This window comes from Miniopterus schreibersii (genome assembly GCF_964146895.1).
Source record: "Miniopterus schreibersii genome assembly, chromosome: 7".
Classification (NCBI taxonomy): domain Eukaryota; kingdom Metazoa; phylum Chordata; class Mammalia; order Chiroptera; family Miniopteridae; genus Miniopterus; species Miniopterus schreibersii.
This window is the reverse complement of record NC_138108.1, coordinates 15835111-15853271: the sequence shown is the minus strand read 5'-3', so window position 1 is coordinate 15853271 and position 18161 is coordinate 15835111. Positions and strand designations below refer to the sequence as shown.

The 18161-nt window shown below is 42.2% G+C and overlaps 1 protein-coding gene across 4 annotated transcripts in view; it reads right to left on the bottom strand.

The window, feature by feature from the left end:
* The window catches only part of ERBB4 (erb-b2 receptor tyrosine kinase 4), a 797001-nt gene extending 786084 nt beyond the window's left edge, over window positions 1-10917 (bottom strand). For 3 of the 4 annotated variants that reach the window (XM_081141988.1, XM_081141985.1, XM_081141987.1), the window contains exon 1: window positions 10198-10916. In XM_081141988.1, coding sequence (XP_080998114.1) covers window positions 10198-10279 — 82 coding nt within the window. In that variant the 5' untranslated portion in view covers window positions 10280-10916. Of the gene's footprint in view, window positions 1-10197 lie in introns of all 4 variants that reach the window. The other variant, XM_081141986.1, reaches the window with a different exon arrangement.
* Window positions 10918-18161: the final 7244 nt, after the last annotated feature.

The following is an 18161-nucleotide window of genomic DNA, read 5'->3' as shown; positions in this document are numbered from 1 at the left end:
TAACCTGAGGAGAAATGTCTGGGGGAGCATTTTCACTGGCAGAATCTGACCCTATCAATGCTGACTTCATTTCACCGATTGTCAGCACGCACAGTGAATCACCTAAGGAGCAGCCGAGAGGAGCCCAGTCACCTCTCACTCAGAGCAAGGGCTTCCTTCACAGGATCCTGTAGAAACCGTAGGCATATGTCTAGTTGCGTGTTTTAAGACACTGAGAGATCTCAGTTATAAGAAAGCTGTGTTATCATATATACCTAGGAATAGAAAATGTCACATTCCGTTGGAACCCCTTTTTTCATAAAATACTATTAGCATTTTTCTAGAGGCAAACATTCCTCGCAAGAGTTTGGAAAATCACTTAGCCACATATGTTTTGTACTGTGCTTTATTGCCCTTGTCTAACCATAAAAGAAAGGGGGCAGTTGGCATCTTGAGTTTTTATATGTCATCCTCGCTTCCTATCACAGTCCTGAAATACACTGATGGGTCAGTACATCTTATTGCTTACACTTAGTGGATGGTGACCACGCAATGGAATATACAGATGAGGTATTATGAAGCTGTACATCTGAAACTTAGATGTTATTAACCAGTGTTACCCAATACACTTAATTTTTAAAAATTTAAAAATGGGAGGTAAGTAATCACAATGTAATGGCCACATAAAAATAGTGGGCAACAAAACACATGTTTAAGAATGATATTCACAAATATTTAACTCACCAAAAATAAAACCAACAGAAATACTTTGCACCATATTATGAGCAGGCTCTAAAAATGGGATTGGGGACAAATGATATACTCTTGGAACCACTCCATTGAAAGAAATGCCCTAGGAAGCTCGAGAAAGCAACTACAGAAATTCCCAGGGTAAACATGTCTAATATCTATTATTAAGAATTCTATAATTATATTTTCAGAACAGCTTACTTTGTGCACTATATGGTTTAATTACAAACAATAACCATCTGTGAATGAGCTTAAAATTGCTTCTGTAAATGTATGTTATTCTTTCATTTAAAAAATATTTTTAAAGAACTTACTATGTATGTGGTACCACATCAATCTTTACAGGGAGTACAAACTCTGGTTTTTAAAAAGTTATTAGTACGGTTTAAGATTAAACTCCAGGTAAGTGGTATAGACAGGGATTATTTAGAGTCTAGGGTAGTCAGTGAAGGAAGGTGTAATGATGAGGTACGATTTCATGTAGATCTGAAAAGATTCCACAGTTGGGACAGGCAGAGGCACCAGGTGAACCATGAATCTCAGGCAAAGGGGTCAGCAAAGGCAAAGACAACAAGCAGGTTCCTTCAGGGAATACTGACTAGGCCAGCCTGGTTCTTAGGATACCGGCAAGAAACTCTTAAGATTAGATTAAAAGGGAAACTGAAGGCTTTGGATTTTACAAGGGGAATACATTTGAAGGCTTCTAAATAGAAACTGGGGTAATAAAAGTATTATATTAGAAATGGTCATCTGGCCGTGATAAGAGGGAAGTCTTGGAGGTAAGAGGGCATCGAACAAAAGAACCAGTAAGAAGGATCTGGCAATAACCCTGCTCTGAGGTTTTTAAGGATTGGGTGAGGTCAATAAAAATAATAGGGAATGGATTTTAATAAGCCATGCAATTAAATTCCCTTTAAAAAAAAAAAAAAAAAACTTTGCTTAACTGCTCCAATTCTAGACAAAATGATCAGACAAAGGAACTTCTAAAAATAAAAGTGCATATCTAAAAGAAGTAGTATTGTTTTATTCCTGTTTGGTTTTCATAGGTCCCTATAGAAACAAATTCATATTGCCTAAGCCTAAGGGGAAGAATGGAAAATGATGACAAAAATAATTTCAGTAAAAGGAGACTTCATGTAAAACAAGATATTCACTGCCACCCATGACCTCAATTAGGCAGCCCCTGCTAGTGGAGGAGACCCATCCTGAAATACAGGTGTGCACAACTTATTACTAAAGCGATAGCTATGCTACATACAGTCACAGAAACTAGAGAATCCATGGCCATTCTTTTTTTCAGTCCTAACCAGATGTGAGATATCCTCAGAAGACCACAGAAGATCAACAAATGCATCTTCTAAAGGCAGGTTTAGAATCCCCACTTGTATCCTAAAGGCTTAAAACCTGGATGTCCACCTATACCAGATGCATATGGCACCAGACATAATGTCAGAAGAGTAGTAAAGATGTAATAGGTGAAAGTGATTATTTACAAGTCTGATACTTTAGGAAAACAAACTACTGTTTATTACACCATTCATTTTCTTAAAACACCTTTAGACTATGTTACAAATAAAATATATACATTCATACAGCCTTGATTTCTATTACTTTAACACTCTGGATTCAGACACTGAATCTTACATATTTTTATTGATGTTTAGTATGCTTCAGTAATCCCTACAATAATGGAAATGACACGATTAAAAATGATACTGACCTACCTCTGCCTCTCAAGGAAGAGGTTTAATGGTGTTGCACGGGAAGTTACATAGTTGTTTTAAGGGGTCCATTCTCAGCTCAAATTCCTAACAGGAAGTGACTCTCCCTGCCAAAACAAGCATCAACGTTTCTTTCTGTCACTATGGCCCATGCAATGCTGACCATGACTGAAAAAGCTCTGGTGTTTGTGGAAAGTCAGCGACAACCAGAGAGAGTTAAGGTTAACAACATTGCAAACTCACAAGGCCCAGAGGCAACATCTTGCAGAAGCCAACTAGAGGGAGGCATATGTGCAACAGAAATAAATTTGTCAAGCCTTAGTAGTTAAAACTTAGCTTATACATTTCTGCAAAGCAGATGCCTGAAGAAAAAAGGGGACCCAATGAAGACAGTGTAAAAGATACGTAAGTTGGATCTGAAGATGGGCATGGACAAATCTGAAGTATTCCCGTGGTTTGCTGATAAAGAGTCCCAACAACTAACTGGCGATGAGCAGCCCACTGTTTATCCTTTATAATCCTTTTGTTTAAGCATGCATATCACTTAATAATGAATGAAGATAAAACCATTCTCTAGTCTCGCGTAAAAGAAACTCTTGAAGGTGCTTTAGACACAAACATTAGTGTGGGCAACTCTTATCTGGCTTTCACGGGCAAAATGCAATGTCCAGAATAGACCCTGCCAAATAAACAGAGCCTCTCACAGAACTGTCTTAACAAAGGTGCTTTACTTCTTTCATCTCAATGTGCTGTAAATTATAAATGCAATCTATGATTACCTCCTAAATATAAATTAAAGATGATGATCCCATAGACTTCCTCTTGAAAAGAACTTCACATCTGATAATTAGGCCCATGGTTCCAATCCATTTGTTTTCATTCCAATTTTGCAATTCTCTTTTTAAACAACACAGCTTTGTATTAATTTTTTTTTTTAAGTGTCTGCAACTTTTCAAGTATTTCTATGTATGTTCAAGAAAATGATATTGGTGTCAGGCGATGCCAACTAACTTCTATCACCTAACTTCCCTGTGCCCCCAGTGTCCTCAGTTAAAAATGAGAGGGCTAGCCCTAGCCAGTGTGGCTCAGTGGTTCGGCCTGTGGACCGAAGGGTCCCAGGTTTGATTCCGACCAAGGGTACCTACCTCTGTTGCAGGATCAATCCCCAGCCCCAGTCGGGGCGAGTGCAGGAGGCAACCAATCGGTGTCTCTCTCTCACACTGATGATTCTCTCTCCCCCTTCCACTCTCTCTGAAAAGCAATGAGAAAAATATCCTCAGGTGAGGATTAGAAAAAAAAAAAAAAAATGAGAGGACTAGGTCCCTGGTTTCTAAACAGTGCTCAGTTTCTGTGAAGCCAGCACAGAATAGAGAAAACAGTGGAAGGAAATTGGTGAAATGCTACAGGCAGGGACACAGAGCTGTCCTCTCACCGCGGCTCTCTTTTCCCCTTTTACCTGTTTTAGGTACCAGGGCTACACACATGAATTCACTTGAAAAAAAGGGGCCCACTTGTAAAAATAAATATAAAGATAAAAATAATTGAAATGCAATGGGTTTCTTTTCTTAAAAGCGTACACATCCTTTTTCTAACTAAAATTTTTCTTTTTTTAATTGATTTCAGAGAGAGGAAGGGAGAGGGAGAGAGAGAGAGAAACATCAATGATGAGAGTCACTGACCTGCTGCCTCCTGCACGCCCCCGACTGGGGACCCAGCCCGCAACCCCGGCCTGTGCCCTGACCGGGAATCGAACCTTGACCTCCTGGTTCATAGGTCGATTCTCAACCACTGAGCCATGTCCACCGGGCTACATCAGTTTTTTTTGAATCATGTTTTTTAGGTCTCACTTTTAGCTACACTAACAGAGATGAAGAAATTGAGACACAGAGCAAGGAGTCTAACCAAAGATCACATAGAAAATGTCTGTATGACCAGAATCCAATTCTCCTCACTTTTACTCTGGTGCTTTATTCTGCAGCATCACACAACAGCGGTGCTGCTGCTGCGCTGCCCACAGCTCAGGCATGCACCTTTCCCATTAAATTCTGTGTGGCTGCTGCCCCCTGGAGTTGTGCAAAGCAACAGGCTTGCAGAATCATCACGTATTCAAAATGAAAATAACTGTAAAACAATTACTACCTGTTCAAAAAAGCACTTTAGAACTGGGTCCCAAAATATTATATATTTCACCTTTATGTCATAAATGTGAGGCAGTTCTCTTCCCTCTTGAAATTTAGTACAAATAGAAAGCACTACTGTGTCAAATCTAAAAACAAAGAAGTAGTTTTCAAGCTTTGATTAAAGCATTGGAAAATAGATCAATTTCTTTAATAAACATGTCAGAATTATCAACTACTCAGAAAAAGAGAAAAACTCATATACAATGAAATTTGAAGAGACCATAGGGCAATTCTGAAAATTAATATTTTGGGGCAATTACCTCAAATACAAATACTTTGGAGTTACTAACCAGTTTATTTCATATAGGCAGGTGCTCTTGTAACAAGGATGGTCTGCTAGAAACCCTGCATTATGTTTATTAACATGTATGTACATGTTTGAAATATATCAATTAACTTGTTACTGGAATGTACCTCAATATCACATTTTTCAGAAAACTGTTATTCAGTGGAGAAACAGAGTACATGTGCCCCATCCCCTGGGGCACAAAAGCCAAGTGACAAAGACATTGAGTGAGATACTCAAGGTATTAAGAAGAAATAGAGGAACTGTTCCCCACAATGTAGAAATCCTTGTCTAAACCACCTGGTTATGTCCTGGGTCACACCTACAAAATTACTTAACATCTCCTTCAAATTATGCAGAATAGCTACAGATTCAGGAAACATTGATTTAGGATCTTTTCAGTATAATAAAAGAAAAATTAAGAAATTATTTGTCACTGTAAACTGTAAACTCCAATCAATAGATCAACAGCTATATTAGAAAGCATGAAATGTAAGGTTTTACTCCGACTGCTCAATGTTTATAATAATTTAGAAAATGAGTATTAGAGAAAAGATGCAATTTGGTCCCATATGGTCGAATGTAACATAGAACATTTCTAAAATGTTATAAACTGTAGAAAAGTTTATAATGTGATTAATTTCTAGCTTGCACAACATACTCTGGAGATCATTGTAAAAGATAACAATGAAACATAATTGACAATGAATTTTTGCAGAGCAGCTGTAGGCTTGAACATGTATAAGCTAATTTCAATGTAAATATTAACATCTCTATAAAACTGCATTTCTCAAAAAGGGTGAAATCAAGCAGCAAGGGCCAACAAGTTTGGAGGTAACAGAACATCTTTTTTGGTCATTTGTCATATTTCTGTTTTAGGCACTTACAGATTACACATGGATATCCGACAGCAGCAGAATACTGTAAAAAGAAAAGCAAAAACTTGCTGCTGTTTTTAATATACGTTAAATTTGTTTAATAATTGGCTTGAAATAATATAAAAATGACATCACTTTAAGGCTCCCTAATTCAATGTATTGTCTAAAAGGTACACCTTACATAGTCATTAATCTGAAGATGGCTCTAATCACCAAGCTTCAGAGGATATTTAGAAGGACCACCAATTGCTTGCATCCCTAGCATTTATTTTATTTTATTATTATTATTTTTAATGGCAGTGATCTACCTCCCTTCTTTGGTCAAAAGGAGAAAGAGGGAGAGAGAGGGAAAAAGGGACTTCTCTGTAGAAAGACTTGGCCTTGGAGTCAGGACTTTCAAGATGTGCTAGTGATCTTGGATCGATGCCTTTTTATTTTCTTTCAGGAATAAATCTGAGCAATGGAATGTCTTGCGATTGTCCAGCCAACCAGCCATATCAGATTTATCAGAAAGAAAGAATGAGAACTGGCTCAGAGGACTCCTGCAGTGGCTGAGTGGCAGGTTGCTGCTAAAAACACACACAGAAAAGAATATGCTTTGTGGTGGACGGGAAAATATACATTCACATGTGTAAACTCGATAAACAATAAGATGTAAAAAAGGAATCTATAGTTATGGAAAGGGTGAATGCATAAGACAGATGATAAATAGTACTTCTATTTAAGAACCAAAGGGAAGAAAGCTCATGAATGCTAAATATTTGAATCCACTTTAAGGAGGAAATATGATTTTTCCTCAAATGAATGCAAACTCTAAAATTCAGCCAGTACAGACTTACTGTGTTCAGGTTAAAGTAAAAAATACGTAAATCTTCCATGAAGCACATGCCCTGGTAAATATTCTAATGTAATTTCTTAATTAAGACACATTTCCAGTGACTAAATGAAAAATATATATAAAGCAGTAAGTGCCTTGATTTTCAAAAAAAATTGACTTTGGATGCATGCATGATTAAAATAAATAAAAGTGATGTCATTTGAGAAGAAAATCAGAAAACAGGAATCATGACACAACCAAGAATCTTTCAGTTTTTATCCCAACAGTCCATATTAGAGTGTTTCCCAGTGATGTGCAGTTATAGTAATCAGTATAAATTTATTAAGAAGCTTCCTGAAGAAAAAAAATACCTTCTTAAAAGACCCATTTGACATATATAAGTTCAATATTAAAAGAAGAAAAAAAAGGACCAGTGTACCTATGGGTGTGCTAACAGCAAACACACGAAGGAAGAAGGATTGATGGTTTTTTTAAAATATATATATATAATTAACATCTTTTAACTAAGTTTTATTAAGCTTTTTCTTCTCAAATGTAAAAACAGCCCCTAAGATTGGAGGTATATCTTAAATATGTAGGAAACTGTATGTTCTTTTATAGAATGGAAAGCAGGACTAAGTTGCTTGCAAATAAGAAATAGGAACTGAATTTGTTCATCACTTAACTATTAAGGTGTGTGAGACCATCAATTCCAAACTACTATATAGATCATTTCAACCCAGAGGTAATACTGATTATTGTTCAATCACACCAGGAAGACAGAAAATTTGGAATTATTGCTTTAGTGATAGAGGCTTTAGAGTAGCCACATAAAAGGCCCTTGGCTATAATATTTCTCGATAAAATGAATCACTTGGAAATGAGGCAAAGTCCTTTCCGAATTACAGAAAACAATCTCTAAAGCTGATTTTTTTCCCGAGCAAAAGAACAACAACAAAAAAGGGTCCTCTTCAGTTACAATTATTTTAATATCTTAAATCTATACAAGAGCATCGCCGCCCCCTCCCCCGCATACTTTAATTCTGTTCACATCGAGCAGTAAATAAGGTGCATTCCTTCTGCTCCTTAAGAAATTAGCATTTCAAAAATATGCCGCTTTCCCCTGAACTCCAAGCGTGTCTAATAATGCAAGAAGCAGATTGTCTTCCCTCGTTTCCTTAATTTGTTTCATCTAAAAGCAATTCACTCAACATCTTGTCGCCCTCTGGCAGCTTAGTTTACTTATCCGCACTTAATTTCTCATTTGGACCAAAACAAACTCCTCCAGACCGCTCCTGACTGCTAACCACGCGAGGGGAGACGAAGTAGCTGCGTGTGCTCGGCCGCGGACACGCGGGTCTGCGCTCGCGCCCCGGACGGTAACTTGGTTTTATAAAAAGCGCCGCGGTAACGCCGGGGGAGCTGTCCCCGCCAGGTGCGGCCGCCCGCGGGAGGGGCGGGGTGAAGCCGCGGTCCCCGGGGGCAGGGACGGTTCCCAGCCGATCACCTGAGCGTGGGTGTCGCAATCACACCGGGGATGCGCCCGACAGCTTTTCTTTGTGCGGCCCTTTCATCCCGATCACTTTGTGCTCCGAACAAGTGAGGCTCGCCTTTGTGTCCCCAGAATTTCAAGTGCAGAGCCGCGCAGGGAACAACAATGGCACGCTAATCCTCGCGCTCCAAATGGGCTCACTTGTGGGTCTGACAATTCGGGGGGAGGGGGGGGAGGGCGACGGGGGGGGGCAAGAAGAGACCAGCTGCAGAACTAATTTGGATTACATTCCTTGCAGAAATTCTGAAAAGGGCTCTTCGGCATAGCTCAGCCCCGAGCCCGACAGCTACCAGCAAACTGCTGCGGACTCGGAGCCGGGTCCCCCAGCGGCCGAGGCTGAGCCGCACAGCCCCCAGGAGGTCGCCTCCCAGGAATCCCTCTCCGGGAAGTCGGCCTGTGGTCGCAGCTGCTTTTGAATGGGGCACTGTGCATCACCAGCCACTGAGGGGAAGTGTGAAGGGACCCGGAGTGCAGAGGGAGAGAGAGACGGATGCGTCCGAGCGGCCGCTGGGGATCTCCGGCCCGCGCCCGTGTCACTGCGGCGGCCGCCGGAGCGCGGGACCTGGTGCGCGCGGAGACTCTCAGAGGAACTGCGCGGGGGCGCGCGCCAGCACAGACGGCGCACAGGGTGCCGCTCGAAGGTCATTTTTGAAACACTCTATGATTGTAACTTGTTACTTACTGGGCAAGGCAAGGGGGAGGGGGGAGGTGGCTGTGGCGGGGGCGGAGCGGGGAAACTACTGCGCGCAGTTTCCTTGGTGAGGTCAGAAGGACACCCTCCCTGGGCCGACAGCTCTCCCTGGGGCCACTGCCCGGGGCTGTATCTCCTGTGGCTGCCTCCCACGCTCCCGCGAGCAGCCCCGGGGGGTCCCGGAAATCTCTCCGGCTCTCCAAAAGGGCCCCCCTCAACCGCGTCAGACACTGATTCTCTCCAGTCCTTTCCTGTCCCACTTTCATCCCCGGGAAACTCAAGTGTCAGAAACTTGGAGGTCCCTCGCTCCGCAGGCGCTGTCCGTCGCCCTGCCCGCCGCCGCGCGCCAGCCCCACCGCGCTGCCTCTCGGGGGTCACTTGGCCTTTCGCCTGTCCAGGTCGCTGGGGCTCAGGCTCTCCGGCCAGCAGGGGCCGAGCACCCAGCACGGCCGCGCCCGCCTCGGGGTCAATCGGTTCGCGCGACGGGTCGGCTCGGTAGCCACGCCGGGCTGTAAACAGAGAAGTTGGAGGGACTCCGGCCAATAGCAAGTTTAACTTCAGGAAGAACTCTTCCTGGAGCCAAACCCAGCCACCGACGGGAAGGTCGGGCTCGCGGCTAAAGTGTGTCAACCTTTTTTTTTTTAAAAAAAAAAAAAAGAGGTCAGGCGGGCAGGCAAGCTCCCTTCAAGTCAGTCGCGCGAGGGCTCCGGGAAGCCCCGAGCTCCGGGCCCCGCGCCGGGGCGCGCGCGCCCGCAGCTGCAGCGGCCCAGGCTGGGCTCAGGTCGGGTCCGACCCCGCCAGGCTCCGGCGACCGGCGGCGCAGTGGCCCCGGGCAGCGCGCACAGGTGCGGAGCCCGTGCCCGAGGCTCCGCCGCCCTCCCGCGCAGAAGGGCCGAGCGGGCGCCGCCCCGGAACTCCAGTCCTTTCGCGGCCCGGGCGGTGCGCGCTTCTCCAGGCTGCTTCCCTCGGGGACCCAGACGCAGAGAGGAGCCTCTCCTCGGGCTCGGGGTTTGGGTCTCCCCGTCCCGCACAACAGGCGCCACCACAAGGCATCCCGCTCGGGCTCACAGAAAACGCGCGAGAAAGAAAAAAAAGGGGTGAAGGAAAAAGGGGTGTAGAGTGTGTTTTCATGATAAATAAAATGCATTTACCGTCAAGGTAAGTTTGGGGACAGAATGAGCGGCGACCAGGAGCCCCGGGAGAGGACCCGGTGGAGCGGTCCCTCCTCTCCTGAGAGCCAGAGGGAGTCAGGCTGGGCGAAGGGGGCGAGGGAGCCACCCAGGCAGCCAAGACCGCCGCAGCAGGTTTAAGCGACAGGGGCACGAGGAGGAATCACGACCCACCTGACTGAGAAGCGCTGGGCTGGACGGTCCCCGCCGCCACCAGAAGGCTCACCCAGACGCACAGTCCCGTCGCCAGCTTCATTTTTTGGAAGTCTCAGATTCCGTGCTGACAGTTACATGTCCAAATGGCATATCCCCTTTCGAGCACACGGAGAAGATCCGTCAGCCGGGCGCGCGTGGGGGCGCGAGGGGGACTGGCGCGCGGCGTGCGCGGTGCACCGGCTCCGAGCGCGGGCGAGGGAGTCCGCGATCGCGGGGCCGGGGCCGGGGCTGGGGGCCGGGGGCCGGGGGCGGGGGAGGCTGCGCGCGAGGGTGCGCGCGAGGGTGCGCGTGGGAGACGGTGCTCGCGTGTGCTCGCGTGGAGCTCCCGGCCGGACCGCAGCTATTTCCCAGGGCGACCGTTCGCGCTCCCCTGCCCTCCGCACTTTCCCTCGCTCACTGGCCGGGCAACAATAAAAAGGAAGGGGAAAAAGCTTTCCAAAAAAAGTTGATTGCACAGAGGCGGTAGGTTTCCGGCCTCTCGCCCCAGCCGGGCTGTGTTCGGCTCTCTTTTTAGTTTCCCTGCACCTCCCGTCCAAATTGGGAGGAAAGTGGGGAGGGGGGAGCTCCTCGCAGCTTCTCCCCGTATCCAGCCCTTTCTCCTGCCAGCTTTCCTCACACTTGTCCGGCGCCTGCGGTAATTACAGCTCCAAGCGTCATTTCCAGCGCTTCGCCGTCTCCAGCTGCAGCCCCGCGGAGTAATTAATAAGATTCGCAGAGAGAAAAAAAAAAAAAAAAAAAAAAAAGGCGTGGGGGGGCGGGTGAAACCACCCTCCACGCAGCCCGGCCGGCTGGGCTCCGCCGCGCAGGCCCCGCCCCCGCCCGCAGCCACGCCCCTCCTCCCGCCCCCTCCCCTAACGGGGCATCCTATTGGCTCAGCCACTCCCCAAAATCTTCGGCCTCAGGAGTTGGGAAAACACCTGTCAGCGCGCGCGAGCGTGGTCGTGTGGGCGGGGAAGCTAGATTTAAAGGGCTCACCCGAGGCCGCGGATCCAACGAGAGGCCGGGGACAGGTGGCCCGCGGAGTGCCAGGCCCCTGGGCGGACGCTTACAGAAAATATATTTTTTTTTTAATAAAAAGAAATTGACCATTTCTCCCATTGCTCCAAGGTGCTCATCCAAAGAATAGACTTTCCTAGAAATAGAAAATAAAACGTTGCTTCAAGCATAAGGCCTCCACGCTTCTCTGTTCCCCCTCATGCTCCATACTCAAGCAATTAGTTGAAAAGCTGGTTTAGGCCCAACGGGGGGGGGGGGGGGGAGGGCTCAGTGGATGAGCATCCACCTGTGTAGGATCCAGGAGATCGCTGCTCCATTCGGGCTGGATTTCCGGTCAGGGCACAGCCCGCGTTGTGGGCTCCATGCCCAGGAGGGGGCGTGCAGGAGGCAGCCCATCAATGACTCTCATCGCTGGTGTTTCCCCCCCTCTCCCTTCCTCTTAGAAATCAATAAAAACATTTAAAAAAAAAAACCAAAAAACTGGTTTAGTATTTTACAGCCTCTGCAGATTAGGGATATAACCACCTGTCTTCCCTCGCCCCCCATTCCCACCCTCCCAAACTGACCTACACTGAGTCAAACTACAATTCCACATTAGAAATACATCCTTGGATTTTTAGCTTTATGGGTCTGTTCACTTTTTCCTTGGGCTCTAGGACAACTTGGTTTGAGGCTCATTCTCATGAAACAGATTCTAGTCCAGAGCTACCAGTTTGGTTACAAAGGGTCAGAAACTGTCCCAGGCCTGAGCTGTTCAGTCTGCAAGAACTTAAGTGGCCACCTCAGGAGAGCACCAACCTCAGATGATTAGGTGTATTCTACAAGGGACCCAGCTTTAGGCCTCCATGTTCCCGCTCTGCAAGCTCACCTGCCCAACCCCCAGGTGATTGCTAGCTATGGGAGATCCTGGGCTTTTCTTGATCTAAAATATCCTGGCACTGGGTCTTATCAGGGTATATATCACTAGCCTCTTGCAGCTCAGAAACTGTGCCCTGAGCAGAGGCCAGAATCTCATGCGGGTAGTAAACTCTTGGTTTGCTATTTGCACAGGCATTCTACATGCGAATTGTTTTCCTTTTTCAGTTTCTCCAGAAGCAGCAAATGCATAAATAAAAAGTATCAGGAGAACTTAAAAATCAAGCCACCCTGCCTCCTCACTCAACGTCTAAGACCTTCCCACTCCTCCCCCACATCTTTTATCTATAGCCTTGTCCCCAGAGAATTTCCGTGGAGCTGAGAACAGAGAGAAACAGCAGCCTCATCCCAGAAGCATGAAGTCTTCCCTTTCCTAGGCCCACAGCAAACAGGCACAGAGAGGGGGCCAGACCAGCTGAGCATACTGTTCACACAGAAGCAGCCTCAGGCCCGGAGAAACTAAGCCTAGAGCCCGCACGGTGACTTGAGGATGGTACTGGTTTCGTAACTATGCACACAACTCTTTGGGATTATCTTTGTTTTCTACTTTTATCACCCTCCCCCCCTGCCCTGTTTTCTTTTCTTTCATTCAATCTCTTCTCAGTCCCCTTTCCTTAAATCCCCTTCTACTTCCTATGATGACTCTCTTCCATATGAGGTATCCTATGATACCTCTTTTCCAGGAAAGCTACTTTTTAAATTTCCATTCTGTCCCCGAATAACAATTTAAGTGATTAAAACAAAAGAAAACAAGCAAAACAAAAATGTTGTGCTTTTGGAAAATTTTAAGTTTATATTTTTGAAAAAAAGAAGTCTTATTTACAATAATTTGTAAGACATGAAGAAATGGATTGTGTATTTTAGCTTAAATTGAGGGGAAACTTTTTAAAAACTTAATATTTGGGGGCTTTTTCTATTTGTGTCCATTGTGATAATTTTTACTCCCTCATCAGTTTTATATCTCTTCTGTGGCAGGGACTCTTGGTCTCACTCATACATCTAAAATAATTCTTGGCAAAAGAAGGATTTCAGTATTTATTGGTTACAAAAAACAGTCCATTTTTTTGGGATGCTAGACAGCCTATACTTGGTATCCACCAATTAAATTACTTGACACATCTATGATTTGCCTCTAATTCTCATTTTGTTCTGCCTTGACAGCATTTTCCTGGTTCTAACTGTTAAAACAATGATTAATACCTGGCCAAAGTTGGGTATCTGACCAGCAGCTTCTAAAATGAATTGGCATGAAGCTTTACCTAACAAAACAGCCTATATTCTATGGTGACTGGTCAACCCAATCAGAGTCTAGCTCAAATACTCTGAATACAAGACCCTAGAGACTCAAATAGGAAGGTGGTACCCTGTGTGGCCAAACCAGTAGAAGCCATGAGCTAGAGTCAAGACTTAATTCTTTATGTGTTGCTCTCATTGGCTTCCCATCTAAACTGAGTCATCAAGGAACATCAGAGTAGGAGACATAGGCTACCTGATGTGGAAACAGCATGCTAACCAGATTGCTAGAAGATTTCTGAGATGAATGTATTCACTTTCCCATGTATCCTTATAATAAATCCCTATCGGTTGAATTAACTAAAATATGTTGCTGTTATTTGCAACCTGGAAAAAAAAATCTTAATAACCAACCTGTGACTTAGCAAGCCACAAATGAATACCTAGAATCCGCTCAGGACCCCTTTTCTAGGAACTGCCCTTCTTTCAGTTTGACATTTTTAACTTGGATCTGCCTCCACCAATCCCCACTCCCTCTTCTAAGTTGGACCAATCAAAATTCCTTGGTCACTGTCGACTGGTTGAGAGATGGTCACTCTCCCTGAGTCTCTTCTCTGGGAATTTTGTACATGGGAAGGAAAGAGTTAACATTCAGTCATTCATTGGTAGCTTTTGAGATATAAATGCCCACAGCTGGCCTGTTTCATTTTACAAAGAGATGAAGAGATGACCAGGTGACAATGGTAAAGAATGAAGCTGCCATTTTAAAGGAGCAAAAGTCTGGATAGGTCTGAAGAATGGTGGAGATCCTCTCTGGATAGGTCTGAAGAATAGTGGAGATCCTCTTGTGGCTTAGTTATTCAAACCCCTTTTTCCTCATGCTAGCTCAGTTTTTGTTTTTGTTACCTGAAACAGAAATAGCATGAAATGGTAAAAGAGCTTCTCCAACTTGAGTGAGATGGTAAAGGCCAAAGCACCCCTTGTGGAAGGTATCTTGGTATGGCCCACATTCTTTAGTTTCCCTTCCAGTTTTTCATGCTTTCCCATGGCTGAAGCCATAACCCCAACATAGAACTTCCTTTAGCCTTTGCCCTTTCCAATGTCCCCTTCTTTACTTCATTTCTTCCATTAGTAATTGAATTCAAGGAGAGTCTTGACATCATGAATGACAATGCTGCTGGTGGGAGAAAATAATACATTGATCTCTGAGTTCAATGTTGAATTAGATATATTGTCCCAGACATATAGATCACTCCAATCTTCAGGTTGTTTCTAAAACTTGCTGTTTTAGACATTTTGTTATTGGCTATGAATGTACATTTGGGACAAAAATCAACTAAGAAAGAAAAGATGCTGTGACAATTCAATTATCTTCTCCTGAACATTTAAAAATATAGCATTCTAATTTCCCTCCCATTGTCATCTTCATCATCATCTAAGTTACTCCGTGATCGCAAGTAACTTCCTTCATATACGTGAGCCTATTGCCTCATCTTTAAAGGAAGAGATTGTTATGTTCCAAATCTAAGGCTTCATGAGTCTATGATTTACTGATCACCTATCAGGTGCAAGTAATAATTTTCACAGACTTCAATTATTTCTTAGATATTTCCCTCCCCCCCCCATTTAACCACACACAGCTCTTCCCATGGGGCACCAACAAAGCCATGTATTAAAACGCCTCAGGGAAATATTAAAATAAGCTCATTACTATATTACTGCGAAGGTGTCAGAACTTTGGATCTTCACTCTTCTACCAGCCAAGAAGTAGTTTTGGTAAATACAAATCAGGTCTAGTACTACGATGATCACTCAAATGACAGACACGTGGTGGTTTTTGCTTGGTTGGTTTTTGTTAATTAACTAGTACTTGAAACAACATTTTTGCTCTTAACCCTCAGAGTTGACATTCTCAGGTATTTTGGTGGTGCTCAATGTTTCAAACGTGAAAAAATTAAAAGTTCAAGCATTTTTTTTAAATGCATGAATATACATTAATTAAAGAAATATTTTTGTTATAGTAGTTAATTTAATATCCAAAGAGGTGGACCTCACTTTTGGTTAATAAATGTTGTTTTCTTTCTATGTGCATGATTAAGCCTTCAATTTTAAAGCACTAAGGAGGAGTGATTGAACGTAAATAAATCAAATCCTTGTCACTTTTATGTTCATTCATCAGTCTGTCCAAGTTCTTACAGACATTTTTGGTTTGTGGTTGAAACTGCAAACTAATTTCAGCTTCCTGGACAGAGTATTCTTTTCCAAAGTTATGAAAAAGTAATTTTTCTAGTAAAACCTTTTCCTGTTATATATTTGCTTTACATATTTTCTTAACCTAAGTTCTTATATCCCACATAGTTCCTTCTACTGCTCTGTAATTTTAAAGATAAAGTAAATCTTCAATATCAGTTGCCAATTACAAACTTAGAAGAAAAGGAACATTTCTATTTTTTTCATTATTTATATATTTATGGATATGTTAACAAATGAGGTTACTTATTGAGGCTATGATTGTACCTGGCCTAAAATCTGAACCAAGATAAAGGTAGCTAGTTTCTTTTTTAGGTAGCCTCTTATGTTTCACTTCCTTCCTTCTGTATTCTTAACTTAGCAAAAAGCTTGGTCGTGTTATGGTTAACGCATAGATTTGTCAATAGAATCCGAAGTTACATCTGCCATGCATGCAAAAAAAATGGATGTTATTTTGACTAAGGTCACAAAGAGTTCTTAGAAATTTTGTTGAACTCCTTCCTGCCAAATAGTCAACTGAAGTAACCATTTAGAAACCATGTATTTTCTTCTCAGGTTTGTATGGGCATGGATGAATCTTCACACTTCAGCAAACAGCTTCTAATAGTTCAGAAAGTGTCCTAAACTTGTTGAGTCTTCTTCTTTCAACACTTCAATAGCCTGGTGCCTCCTTGCCCAATCAATTACCTCTCAGTATAATCTAGTCCCCTTTCTTTAATTGCAGTTGTCCAATTCTCTCGGTGCCTACCCTTACCAAGCCTCTCCCCACCTCTGAAAAAATCTGTCAGTGAGGCCCAAGCCACCCATCCACCAGCCAGTTCTCTTCTTGGTCTTGGCCCCAAATGAATCACAGTTTTCTACTTTCACAGGTTATGTATGTCAGAGAATATTCTATGTTGCAAAATATTTAATACAATAATTTACAAGTAGAGAAGGTCCAACATACCACCTATTGGAATTTTTGACTCTCACAAAGTAGTAGCAAAAATGTTTTAATAGAGAAATGGAAAAATGATAAAATAGAGAAAAGTTAAACTTTTCATCACGTTTGATGACAAGGGAGAAAGTACTAATAAAAGAATGTGTGGTAATATTTATGTATTTTCTACAGAAGGCTGGTAATTAATTTATATTGATCTATAAATGTTTTCCCTTTTGATGTGCCATAAAGATCCCTATAGACTCTACAAAAAATAAACACTGGTTGATACATCTTTGCTTTTGAGGTTTCAGTTTATCATTTAAGAAATTCAACCATGAATATATTTTGATTCACATCTACATTTGAATATTTAAATTGCTGGTACAACAAACATATTCTATGTAATGTACTACTATATCAAAACAATATGGCCTATGAAAACTACAAAAATCCAAAAGCTGATAATACTGAACTCAAAAATAGCAGCATCCAATAAAATTTTATTAAAATAGAAAAGGTCAGGCTGGGCAATATTTTGAATTTCAGGTTAGAACATTCACATTTACAAAAGTAATTTTAGTAAGGAAAAAAATCTAAAGCTATATAAATTTAGAGAAATATTTTTTGTTTATTGAAACTTTTACCTAACTATAATTAGGGACATTTACTTAAACAATTTGTAAACAACACAGACTTTCTCAAATATATAGTCTATTTAAAATCATTGTATTAATAGTATATAATGCCATAATGTATACTTATCATTTCTGATTTTTCATCATGAGCCTTACTTTTAAAATAAAACTAAGTCATAAGCAATTGATATTACTCTGTATAAATGAATGAAAAAACACTAGCTTCTTCTTTGTAATATTTGCTCACATTGTATAAAGTATTGCCATTAACAAATTTGTGTATTTTATATATTTTTTCAAGAAACTGATATTCACAGTTATTATGATATGTTATTAATATTTATCTTAGCTAATAATACATGTATGCTGACTCCACATTTTTCCTATGTAGGCATTTCAGGTAAACATTGAGAGAGAAAGAAAAACATTCTTTGCCTAATCAAATACTGGAAGAAAATAAAACAATTGTGATAATTTATTGTTGTCTATTAGATAGAGTGAGAGGATAGGAGAGGTCTGCTTCGTACAGCTTAATGTGACTTTGTTAAATGAATACTTTTAGACAAATGGAATTACTACTTGTCCTACTGCATCTCCTTATCACTCCATTTAGGAACTCCCCAACACACTGGAGAAGATGTAATACATTATACTGAAAACCTAATGATCATTGTAGATGTTTTCTGTTTCTCTAGTATTTCTTTTCAAAATACTATTCAGAATGCTGTCATCTTGTTCCTTGAATAATAAATCTCACAGGATATTACTTAAAGATCATCAATCAGTGATAGTGTTTACACTAGATTCAAAACTAATTTTTATTTTGTCTTAACACGATTACATTTCAGCAGAATGTTATTTTCTAGTATCTGAAGTGAAATAAATATGTTAGACACTAATACATATAATTATATGTATGTATATGCATATATCAATAATTTCACCCAAATTTTTGCTCTATGTAAAATGAA